The sequence below is a fragment of the Cydia fagiglandana genome, chromosome 9, assembly GCF_963556715.1.
Source record: "Cydia fagiglandana chromosome 9, ilCydFagi1.1, whole genome shotgun sequence".
Classification (NCBI taxonomy): domain Eukaryota; kingdom Metazoa; phylum Arthropoda; class Insecta; order Lepidoptera; family Tortricidae; genus Cydia; species Cydia fagiglandana.
This window is the reverse complement of record NC_085940.1, coordinates 872,827-885,251: the sequence shown is the minus strand read 5'-3', so window position 1 is coordinate 885,251 and position 12,425 is coordinate 872,827. Positions and strand designations below refer to the sequence as shown.

The 12,425-nt window shown below is 39.3% G+C and overlaps 1 protein-coding gene across 1 annotated transcript in view; it reads right to left on the bottom strand.

The window, feature by feature from the left end:
* Positions 1–12,425, bottom strand: part of LOC134667707 (tudor domain-containing protein 6-like) — a 29,242-nt gene that overhangs the window by 8,193 nt on the left and 8,624 nt on the right. The window contains exons 8-13 of the mRNA XM_063525130.1: positions 12,014–12,102; positions 11,348–11,436; positions 10,214–10,338; positions 10,052–10,150; positions 9,890–10,006; positions 5,683–5,794 (exon numbers count right to left, since the gene is read on the bottom strand). Of these exons, the coding sequence (XP_063381200.1) occupies positions 5,683–5,794; positions 9,890–10,006; positions 10,052–10,150; positions 10,214–10,338; positions 11,348–11,436; positions 12,014–12,102 (631 nt within the window). The remainder of the gene's footprint in view (positions 1–5,682; positions 5,795–9,889; positions 10,007–10,051; positions 10,151–10,213; positions 10,339–11,347; positions 11,437–12,013; positions 12,103–12,425) is intronic.

Sequence of the window (12,425 nt, the reverse complement as noted above, 5' to 3'; positions counted from 1 at the left end):
TCTGTGATATCTGTGAAAACTTGTCAAAAAACAGTTTACAGCACAGTATGTATAAGTTACTCTATGGGTTACGATAGGTGCTAGTGCTGCACTCTGGCGGCACAACATTGCAGTCATACCCCCTGCTCCGAGATACTCCGAATACTCTAGAATATCAGATAGTTACAAATACATTTATCAGTGTCTATTCGGTATTCGTGCGATTTAGACGTGTACTTAGCGATAACATTGAGCGCAGGTAGCCGAGCTCGGGTTGCTTACGCAAATCGTGAGAAATAGATAACGCGGTTAGCTCATTAGTGAATTAGCCGGCACATCGGGCTAAAATGAACCTTGTGGATAATGAGTGAAACGTCTAATTTTGATGGTGACGGGGAGGGCAGTGATGTAAATATGCAATACGAGTTAAACGTTGACCACACACAATTTTTGAGCGTAGCAGGTGAGAATAATATGAACTTAGCCAGTGATAATAATAACATTAACACAAATAGTAACAATATGCAGCGCGATGAACAATCAAGATTACCCAAGAGAATTCGTGATGATGATGACGAGAATGAACAATGGCATGAGGTGGAAAGGAGACGCAAAAAATTAAATACGAGAACCTTGAACTTAGACCCTCCGTCGCAACGCGCAGCTACACCTAACCAAGTGGCAACTTCATGCAAAAATGCATTCCCGAAACAGTTTGCTTTGGCCAAGTTATTGAAGCAACACGGAATCTCGGGTATATTAAAAGTCAAATATGTCAATCCATACAAACTTTTGATAAATTTTGAGAATGATGAAAGCGCCATGAATTTCATCAATAACACGGAATTGACAAAATTGGAATGGAAAAGACAAAATACAGCAGAAGTTGGATTATCGTTTGGTATTATAAGTGACATCGAGACAGACCTTTCTGAAGAAGATCTACTAAAGGATATTGAGAGCGAAGAAGACATAGCCTCTATCAAGCGTCTTAACCGACTAAGCCCTGATGGTTGGACAGCGAGCGAGAGCGTCAGGATTGGGTTCAAGGGGTCGAGGCTCCCGCCTCACGTGTTTCTGTGCGGTTTAAGAATTAAAGTGAGACCATACATTTTTCCGGTCACACAATGCTCGCGCTGCTGGAGATTCGGACATACAGCAAAAATGTGCCCCGCCAACAAACCAATTTGTCCAAAATGTGGTGAGAGACATGCGAATTGTGAGACACAACAGTTCACGTGTGCCAACTGTAGAGGTGAGCACTTAGCAATGTCCAAGAAATGTCCTACATACCTCAAAGAGAAAAGAATCAGAGAACTTATGAGAGAATTCAACTGTACATACCAAAAAGCGCTTGATATATTTGTACCACCGTCTCCAACAGTATCGGAGACGAACGTTGCGACAATTCAACAGACAGTGAAGGTTCAGGACACTCCGGATGACGTCACGGAATCCCAGCCAACATACAGGGATATTGCTCGTAAAGTTCCGGAAAAGAAAAAACAAAACAAGGTACCTTCTGGGACACAGAGACAATCGAAAATGAATGTTAATCGACCACAAACGAGCGCGCGCCCGGAATCAAGTACAAGCGCCACGCGTAAGCAAACAGCCTCCGATGACGTAGAAGCAGATATGTCACAGGAACGTCGAGAGAATGTAAGTGAACGAAGCGAGGAAGAAATTCAGTGCCTGTCAGAATTGCTCGAGCGTTTAAAAGACCTTTTATTTGTCAGAAGTCTTAGCTTGCAGGAGAAGATATACACTGGTTACAAAATGATAAAAAGTTGGTTATTATCGTGTATAGTTAAAGTATTGTCTGAATTACCTTTGCTGAAAAATGTTTTCGGGTCAGGCAATGGGTAAAGGTCCGAAAAAAGTATGTGTTAATTTAAATATTTGTCAGTGGAATGCACGTAGCATTAAGCCTAAACTTAGAGAATTTGAGAATTTATTGTTACAGGAGAAAGTTCATATTGTGGCAATAAGCGAGACGTGGTTGGAGCCCGATAGCGATTTTAGGGTCAAAAATTATAATGTGTTTCGTAAAGACCGAGATTCCGCATACGGCGGTGTTGCGATTCTGACTCATAAGTCGCTTCGGGCGCAAACACATGTCCTACCTTTATGCACAAATCCCGGTATCGAGTGTGTCTGTGTTAGATTATCAAATTGTGGCTATTTAGAAAATGTAATCTCTGTTTACTGTCCGTCCGATGTGAATACCACACAAAATGATTGGGAGTACTTGTTTACATGTTTTAACAGGAAAACCGTTATCCTCGGAGACTTTAACGGTCATCACTCCAGTTGGTCCTATAAGACAGATAGTAGGGGTTCACAGATACATAAATCGTTGCTAGAAAATGATTTTGCATTTTTAAACACAGGCGAATTTACACGGTTTCAGTTAGTCGATGGTGACATGAGGCTCTCATCTCCCGACTTATCTCTTGCTTCAATAGACATAGCTGCAAAATTCTTTTGGTCTGTAATGAAAGAATCCTTAGGCAGTGACCATCAGCTAATTAAGATACATACGTCTTTTACTACGACATTAGATTTATCAAAAAAAAGAAACTTTAAAAAAGCAGACTGGGTATCTTACGCAGCGGAGGTGGACAAAATATTGTCAAACATAGTAATCCCTAATGACCCACAAAATGCATACGACTGTTTTATAGGATGTTTGTACGAGGCTGCTGAAAAACATATCCCGGTTATTAAAATATGCCACAATCCTGAAAACAAATTTTCACCTAAACCTTACTGGAGCCCCGAACTATCCAAAGCGGTTGCAGAACGTAGGCTAGCCTTAGCTAAGTTTAGACGAAATCCCACCCCTGATAACCTTTCCTCATTACAAGAAAAGATTAGTGAGTCTCAAAAGTTAATCCGTAAAGCGCAACATGATTCATGGCGTAACTTTTGTAACAATTTAAATGAAACTACATCAGCTGGTGCGGTATGGCGGCAAATGAGGTGGCTTAAAGGATATCGGTCGCCGAGGCACAATATAGACGCTAATATGGCGTACAATCTCCTACAGAGTCTGGCACCTGACCACGTCTCTCCGCCTAAACCAACTTTTGAGTCTCAAAACGATAAGCTAGAAGTAAATATCATGGTTTCAGAAATGGAAAAGTGTATAAAATCCAAAGATACGGCCCCTGGATGCGATGAGGTTTCCTATTCTATGATAAGGAACCTACCAAGTAGCGGTAAAACCTTTTTAGCAAAGCTTTATAATATATTGTTAAATACTGGTTATGTCCCTAGTCAGTGGCGCGAAATTAACATAGTTGCTATCCCAAAACCAGGAAGGGATCCGCAGTCAATATCTTCCTATCGTCCAATAGCTATGATGTCGTGTATTGCTAAAATATTTCATTCCATATTACAAAGGCGGTTAGAATGGTTTTTTGAAACGCATGGGTTTTTCTCGGATAATACAGTTGGCTTTAGACGATGTCGATCATGCCTAGATAATTTAAGTCAGCTTATCTCTAAAATACACAAGGGCTTCCTAAATAATGAACCCACCATAGGGTGCTTTATTGATATTAACAACGCTTACAACAATGTAGACATTGCTAGGCTTATGGATATTTTGGACCGAGCAGGAGTAGGCAAGAAGATATGTATTTATTTGTGGGAGTACCTTAGCGAGCGAAACCTTCAAATTAAGACTGATGACACCAAAATTTGTCGTCATACAGGCCGTGGACTTGCCCAGGGTGATCCTTTATCTCCGTTATTATTTAACGTCGCGACGATGGATGTGTGTAATCGTGTTAGTGAAGCCAACATTTCCCAGTATGCCGACGATTTTGTCCTATATTGTACCCATAAGAATATTCATACTGCGGCGGCAAGATTACAGGTATCTTTAAACACGGTTGAACGGTTAGTCGGTGATAAGGGCTTGGAGATTTCGTCAGAGAAAAGTAAAGTCTGTATTTTCCAAAAGGGATACAAAAGGTTAAAGGTCAAACTTACGGTGAATAATAACAGGTTACAAACAGCTGACAACGTGAAATACTTAGGTCTTTGGTTGGATAGGTCACTAAGATGGGCAAAACACATTAATGAAATCACCGATAAAACATCAAAGTTTTTAAACGTTTTGAAAGTTTTGGCTGGATCTGGGTGGGGAGTTCATCCAAAACATCTAAGACGTATTTATATGGCAGTGGTTAGGAGCCGATTAGATTATGGTAGTTTTTTATTTGACGATGGTGCAAACTGCCATACTGATAAATTAGATAGAATTCAAAATCAAGCTATGAGGGTTATCGGTGGATTCATTAAAACAACGCCTATACATGTCATGCAAAGTGAGCTGACCTTGCAGCCGCTAAAAGTAAGAAGGCAATATTTAGGTGGAAAATTTTGGTTCAAAAGTAAATCGCTTAAATTTAACAGTACTATGATATCTTTGTTGGATGACTTACGTGAAAAAACTTCTTGCTGGAAGAGAAAAAAAGAACCGCTATTGTGGATAGTGCATAGAACATTTGAAAACACCCCGGTGCATTGTAGTGAAAAATTAGAGATGTTTTCATTTGATTGGTGGGTAAATTACGTGAACGTTGCAAACAAAATTTGCTCTAATATTGATATAGCATCCAGGCCGAAAAAACAATACAGAGTTCTTAGTCTAAGGAATTTGTGTCACGAGTTTCTCAATAACAAATATTCTGGGTTTTACGAAATATACACTGATGGATCCAAAGATGAGAGGGGATCAGGGGCAGCTGTTTTTGATAGACAGTTAAATAGAGGAATGTGTTTCAAAATTGAGGGAGAAGTATCTATCATGTCAGTTGAGTTGCAGGCTATTGTGGAGGCCTTGGCCTATTTGGAATCGATTGAGGCAGGAAATATAGTAATATTTACTGATTCAAAAAGTGCCTTACAACATATAGCTCGATGTACCTCGACATGTCGAGGAACACCGACAGCTTATTTAATTTTAGACCTCATGCGAAAGCATAAGTCCAAAAATAAAAATGTTATGCTTCAATGGATTCCATCGCACATAGGCATCGACGGTAACGAAGCTGCAGACAAACTGGCTAGAGAAGCATCCTCGGAAGGCGTAGTCATTAATGCGGTGCCTTTTTATACCGAAGCACTAGGTCAAGTCAGAAAGCACTGTGCCAACCTTTGGAAGGAGTTTTTCGATAAAAGATCTCAAGAGAAGGGTATATGGTACCGAACTATACAGCCTGAACCGTTACAGTCTCCGTGGATAACGCAGTGCTCGCTTACACGACAACACCTTGTGATAGCGATGAGGCTCCGCTCTGGACACGTTCCTTCTAATAAATTTAAGTTCTTGATGGGGAAAACTGATAACCCTAATTGTACTGATTGTGGAGTCGTAGAGGACGTTTATCACATTTTGATGGAATGTGTACGAGGGGAGCCTCTTCGTGCAACTTTTAACACTGGATTATGCAATGTCGTGCTGGCTAATCCTGAGTCAGAGCAAGCAAAATTACTGTATAAGACTTATAAATTGTGTATTAACTAAGTATAATAATAATTATCTTATACCTAATGCTACTGTATTTTCGCGAACGTATGGAGCGCCATAATCGCTCAGCGACTAAGCTCCTAAAATAATGAATAAAAAAAAAAAAAAAAATACATTTATAGACATAAAATATTTTAAACAGAACATTCATGACCTACCAGGGTGTTTCATAACATGTCGCTTCTTGCAGCGGCTGCCCTTGAAGCACGTCTTCTCCGACCCCCCTGTATAGTGCTTGCAGATGTCCATTTCGTCGCGATTGTTGTAGCCCTGAAAACAGAAGCACCTGTGTTTTTTACCTAGGCACTTATGATTTTACGGTAGTACTATTAGTTATTCTGTGCTTATGCGACTAATATAATAAATACTCGACGACCGGTCTGGCCTAGTGGGTAGTGACCCTGCCTGCGAAGCCGATGGTCCTGGGTTCGAATCCCAGTAAGGGCATTTATTTGTATGATGATACAGATATTTGTTCCTGAGTCATGGGTGTTTTCTATGTATTTAAGTATTTGTGTATTATATATATCGTTGTCTGAGTACCCACAACACAAGCCTTCTTGAGCTTACTGTGGGACTTAGTCAATCTGTTTAAGAATGTCCTATAATATTTATTTATTTATTATTTATTTATACTACTCCTTTCACCTAAATGCGATTAAGTATTACTAAGCAGGGACCGTATAACCGGTTTTATTAAATACCTGTATATAAACTGTCAAACGAATACCGGTTAAAATGTTATACCTATATTCGAATTAGAGGTATTGCTGTCATTCCGTTTTTGTCTTTATCGCTAAACTACACTAATTGACATAATGAAATACCGGTATTCATTAATACCTCAATAATAACAGGTATTCAGTATACCGGTAATGGTTATCGTATTTAATACCGGTATTCATTATTGCACTTGATCAAAGAGTAACCAAAAACTTTGCGACAAGAGGTTAAAGTTGTTGTTAAGTCCTCATGCTAATATTGATCGCAGTACAAGCGAAATATTTCATAATTTAACCACGAGCGTAGCAAGTGGTTCGAAATTGCGACCGTTTCAAAGCACGAGGTTAGTGAATGAATTAATGAAAAGAATTAACCCCAGAAAACATTTCCATATGAAATATGAGCGCCGCGCCGGCGCGCCGCCGCCGCCATCAAAATTTTCGCGCCGCCGCCGCCGCCAAAATTTTCGCGTCGCCGCTGCCGACACTGCGCTATCGCCGTGGCATCGGCGTGACCTTGTTAGATACTAGAGTCTGTCTAAGCTAACTTTGCACCGATTTGAACAGAACAAAGTGAGGGAGTGTTATTATAATATAAACGTCATATTTTCATAGAAATTTGACATTAACGATGATATTTACATACGTTGTCGTTGCAAATGCTATGCAGATTAGTTTGATCGGGAATTTATTGCTTTTATATAAGGTGCTAATAAATTACAGCTTGGCAAAAAAGAGTAGAAATTAAAAAGTGGCAACACTGTAGTGTCGTCCCGTTTTCTTATATAAATTGGTTTGAAAGGGACGACACTACAATGTTGCCACTTTTTAATTTCTACTCTTTTTTGCCAAGCTGTAGGTATCGATATTTTAAGAGATGGTACTTTATATAAAAACAGTTAACTTTAAATAGAAATCAAGAAAACTTTTCATATCATATTTTTGTTTTATTTACCGAACAAAAAAATAAATTAAAATTATATTAATAAAATTAATTAAAAATAATCATTACGTGCATTTAACCACATAAAGAAAAAATACATAGAGTGCTAAAAATACTATTCTTTTCGTAGTCAACATTAGTATCGAGTAACGGAATTATCAGTACTGCTACTTGACAATAGATGTTGCACCGACCGAAAAGTCTAATGCTCAACAACTTTCAGCTAATATTAAACAAGGATTAACTGGAACTTATTTTCAACTCCTTCTGCTTTAATATTAGTTGTAAATAGTTGTTCAATACAATTTTCGTGAGTCGCGACATTTGAGACATCTAGTATCAAGTAGCGGTACTGATAATTCCGCTACTCGATGCTAAATGTCAATTACGAAAATAATAGTCTTTTTGGTACCAAAACTGATGTATGGAGTGAGCACTCTATGCTTACTATATTTGTCTATGATTTAACTGACAAGATGACAAAACTAAATCTTCCTCAAAAATCTTTCTATTGATAGCTGAAATCCGCATGAAAATCTGTTGAGTAGGTTTTGAGTTCATCGTGAACATACATTCATATAGTTACAGACAGACGCGGCGGGAGACTTTGTTTTATAAGGTGTAGTGAATTAGTGATAAATTCAATTAACAGTAACCTCACAATATAAAGATGTTCATTGTGCTGCTTATCTACAGTTCATGGCATGAAAAACTTTTTTCCTACCATAATTCAATAAATAATCCTTGAAATTAAAAGGTTTGAATTCTCTTCGCATAAACCAAGTTTTCAAGGCTACGCCGCCGATTCGCCGCCACCGCCAACCAATTTTGACCGGCAAACCGTCGCCGGCTAAATGCCTATCGGGCGGCGCTAGTCGTGCGCGCCGGTCGAAAATAATTGGGCAACGGCGCGCCACCAAAAAATCCACGGCGGCGGCGTGGAATTTTTCAACTTTTCAATATTAAGACGTATAATGAAAAGTCATGCTTAACCCTTAAATCGACAAGGGAAAAAAATCTTAAAAAACTGTGTTAGTATCATTTTTTCGGTGTTATTATCTTATTAGGTATGTGGTTGTTTATTGTAGAAAAATCATGAAAAAAATCTATTTATAATAGTTTCGAAAAAAACATAGGTATGACAAATATGTTGGATGTTGCCAGGTTCGGTCTAAATAAAAAGATACGCTGCATAATGAAAAGACGTCTAGTATTTTGGACGTTGCCGAATATACAGTACTTTATATGCATAAGGTTTTTTTTTTGTCAATATCATGTTTTTTTTTAAATTATTATAGAATAATTGCTTTTAATTACAAATACACTAACTGATAATGTCAACTTATGTTATGAACTAAAGTAAAACCTACTATTTTTATATTTTTCCAAAAAGTTTATAGCTCGTAGGTGGTAAAATTTTACCAGTCATTGGCGTCATTTTATTGACATTAAATCAAACTTAGCGGGGTATCGTAGGATGCAGCAATATCTGAACAATGGTATACAATAATGCATGTAATTTTATCAATATTTTCGTAAGAACTTTCTTAAATGAAATCGGGTCTGTCTCTTGATGTCTTGATGAACGCACAGGAAAAAAAATCCGTAATAATATTTTTTTATCTATTTGGTTCATTACGTTGTAATAAGACAAATAATGACTTAGTATGGTGTTGGTGCGACATAAAATAGTAGAAATTCAATTATATAACCAGAAAAATTCCGTAAGTACGTAATTATTGCCATTTTTAAGTAAGTATTTTACGTCAAAAATGTGAGAGTTACGTAGGAAGTGGCGCCCGCAATAATTTTCAACTATTTTTTATCGGACTATAACCTATTACATATTTTAACGCTGCATAATACTGTCTTATAAAAAAATATTCGGCGCGAATTTTAAACTACCGGCGGCGGCGGCGGCGCGCGTACTCCTTATGGCGGCGGCGCGCACGTCTAATCAGCGCTCATATCTTTGAGATTATAAACTACATACATAATAAAATACAATTAAATCAACAATTAAAAAACAATTAAAAGAATCAAATGAACGCTATTAAAAATGTATTCGTCAAAATCATCACCTAACAGCTAATTTCACCAGGAACATGATAACGGGCATTCTAAGATCCGAATCTTAAGTATTTACAACTTTACAAGCGGGCCGGCCAACGTCCTTGACGAGTAGCGAAGGAACGAATCGTGGTACTACTACAACCGGTATTGGCACTTACTTATTACCGGTAATAGCTTTAGGAGTAAACTATCAAATAGTGGTATTTGTTGTCAATTGGCTAAACCGATAACACTATTGAATACCGGTATTCGAATACCTCTATTCGGAGCTTAAGTGATATAAATACCCAAATTCAAATTACACCGGTTATACCTCAATAATAACCTGTAGTCAGAATACCGGTAACGGTCCCTGTTACTAAGTATATGATATGGTTGTCGGGTAATATTCTAGTTTTTTCTTTATTTCCACACAATTTCGACGGTTTTAGTGCTCTGTACAAAAACACGGAGATTATTAACAAATTGGTATAAATCGGTTAAAGGTTTTTTGTGAATTAAAACCAAAATATTACTTTGCTAATACGCGAAAAGATAACGTGCTATAGTTCGTTTTTTTTAGCATTAGAAAGAAGGTGAGCGATCTTGACGTGTCTTTCTAGCCTATTAGGACAGCCATCGACTCACTGTGACGGCCTCCACGGGGTTCTCATGCTCGGGCCCGCTGTAGTAGTGCTCGCTGGAGGCGCGCAGCTCCGGCGGCCCGCGGGCTAGTGCTCGAGTCTGCAGCTCTGTGCGAGCCGGCTTGTCCGCTGCCATACAAACATGTTAGGACAGCCATCGACTCACTGTGACGGCCTCCACGGGGTTCTCATGCTCGGGCCCGCTGTAGTAGTGCTCGCTGGAGGCGCGCAGCTCCGGCGGCCCGCGGGCTGGTGCTCGAGCCTCCTGCTCTGTACGAGCCGGCTTGTCCGCTGCCATACAAACATGTTAGGACAGCCATCGACTCACTGTGACGGCCTCCACGGGGTTCTCATGCTCGGGCCCGCTGTAGTAGTGCTCGCTGGAGGCGCGCAGCTCCGGCGGCCCGCGGGCTGGTGCTCGAGCCTGCTGCTCTGTGCGAGTCGGCTTGTCCACTGCCATAGGAAAAAAAAATACATACAGTACTCACACCATATATCAGTTTTAATACCAAAATGGCTATTATTTTCATAGTCGACATCTAGCATGGAATAGCGGAATTATCAGTACTGCTACTTGACAATTGATGTTGAACGACCGAAAAGTCTAATGCTCAACAATTTTCAGCTAATATTATAACCGGATTAACCGGATCTCTATTTTCAACTCTTGCTTTTAATATTAGTTGTAAATTGTTGTTCAATACAATTTTCGTGAATCGCCACTCGAGAGACATCTAGTATCGGGTATTCTATCATCTATCTATTATCTAGTATTCCGCTACTCGATGCTACATGTCGACTGCGAAAATAAAATAGTTGTTTTGGTCCCAAAACTGATGTATGGAGTGAGCACTCTATTCTTTCTATATTTCTCTATGTTAAAAAGCGGTGGTGGCCGAGTGGATATGACGTCCGACTTTCAATCCGGAGGTCGCGGGTTCAAATCCTGGCTCGTACCAATGAGTTTTTCGGAACTTATGTACGAAATATCATTTGATATTTACCACTAGCTTTTCGGTGAATGAAAACATCGTGAGGAAACCTGCATACATCTGCGAAGAAATTGAAAGGTGTATGTAAAGTCCCCAATCCGCATTGTGCTAACGTGGGGACTATAGCCCAAGCCTTCTCGCGCATGAGAGGACGCCTGTGCCCAGCAGTGGGACGTATATAGGCTGAATTATTATTATTACAAATAATCTGAGCAAGGTAGACGACCGGTCTGGCCTAGTGGGTAGTGACCTTGCCTATGAAGCCGATGGTCCCGGGTTTGAATCCCGGTAAGGGCATTTGTTTGTGTGATGACACAGATATTTGTTCCTGAGTCATGGTTGTTTTCTATGTATTTAAGTATTTATATATTATATATATCATTGTCTGAGTACCCACAACACAAGCCTTCTTGAGCTTACCGTGGGGCTTAGTCAATTTGTGTAAAAAATCCTAAAAAAAAGGTACTCACGGGCTGTAGCTAGCCCCTCTTGAAGCAGCGAATCGTTGAGGGTGTTCTCATCGTCTAGAAACAGGTACACACCCAGGGATTCCGACGAACTGAAATAAGACAGACATTTGATCATTTATGTATTATTTTATTAAGGCTACAAGGCCCTGTATTACCTCTTATATAGACAACAACTTAAGTATAAGGTTTCGGGTTCCACCTAATGACTTCGCGACAGGAATCAACAATAGTTATTTGTTTTACAAGTGGGCAAAGTTGTTGTTTACCCGCTCGTGCTTCCATAATTGATTGATTGACTCGCTACGCTCGTGGTTCAAAATATGGAATCTTGAGCGTAGCGAGGGCTTCAAAGCACGTGGGTTAAACAAAAATTTTCCTCGAGTGAAACACAAAATTTTTCACTATACCAACCTGAAGAAAATATTAACTGTAAGATATCAAACCAAATCAAATCCAAATAAATGTTATTAAATATTTATCATTCAAAAGTAAATTCTACCAGCAAACACAAGAAAACAACTCAAAATTTGCATTTGATTACTTTGCCTCACATGTGAAAAAAATGCAACTTTGCTATCAGTTTTTGAACAATCAAGAGAGCCTTTACCAGTTGGTGTGGTGAAAATAATATTATGCATCTCTTAGACATACTTTGATTATACTTACTTATCGTCTATTTTCATTGTGAAAGGCTTGCCCAAGTACTGTTTCAGGAATACCTCTATCTCGTCTGTCTTGGTGCTCACGAATTCCACCTGCCAAAACGGTATAACGTCAGGGGAAGTTGCAAATTGCGGGGATCTTTCACTTTTACTCCAATGAAGGCGTAATTTGAGTGACAGAGAAAGATGCCCTGCGAACTTCGATTTTCGCGGTTATAGCCCAGACTTGCCAGCACGAGTTGCGTTGCGTTCTTGCGCGTAACAAAGGCACGAATCCGGTTAAAAAATAACTGGTGGTGTCGCCATCTACAGGAGTATAGGCCAAAGGTATAGCGGCATCTTTTCGAGTGATCGCTCCCCATACCTTTGACCTAGTGTAGATGGCGACACTTTTTGATATTTTATTTTTGTATGTA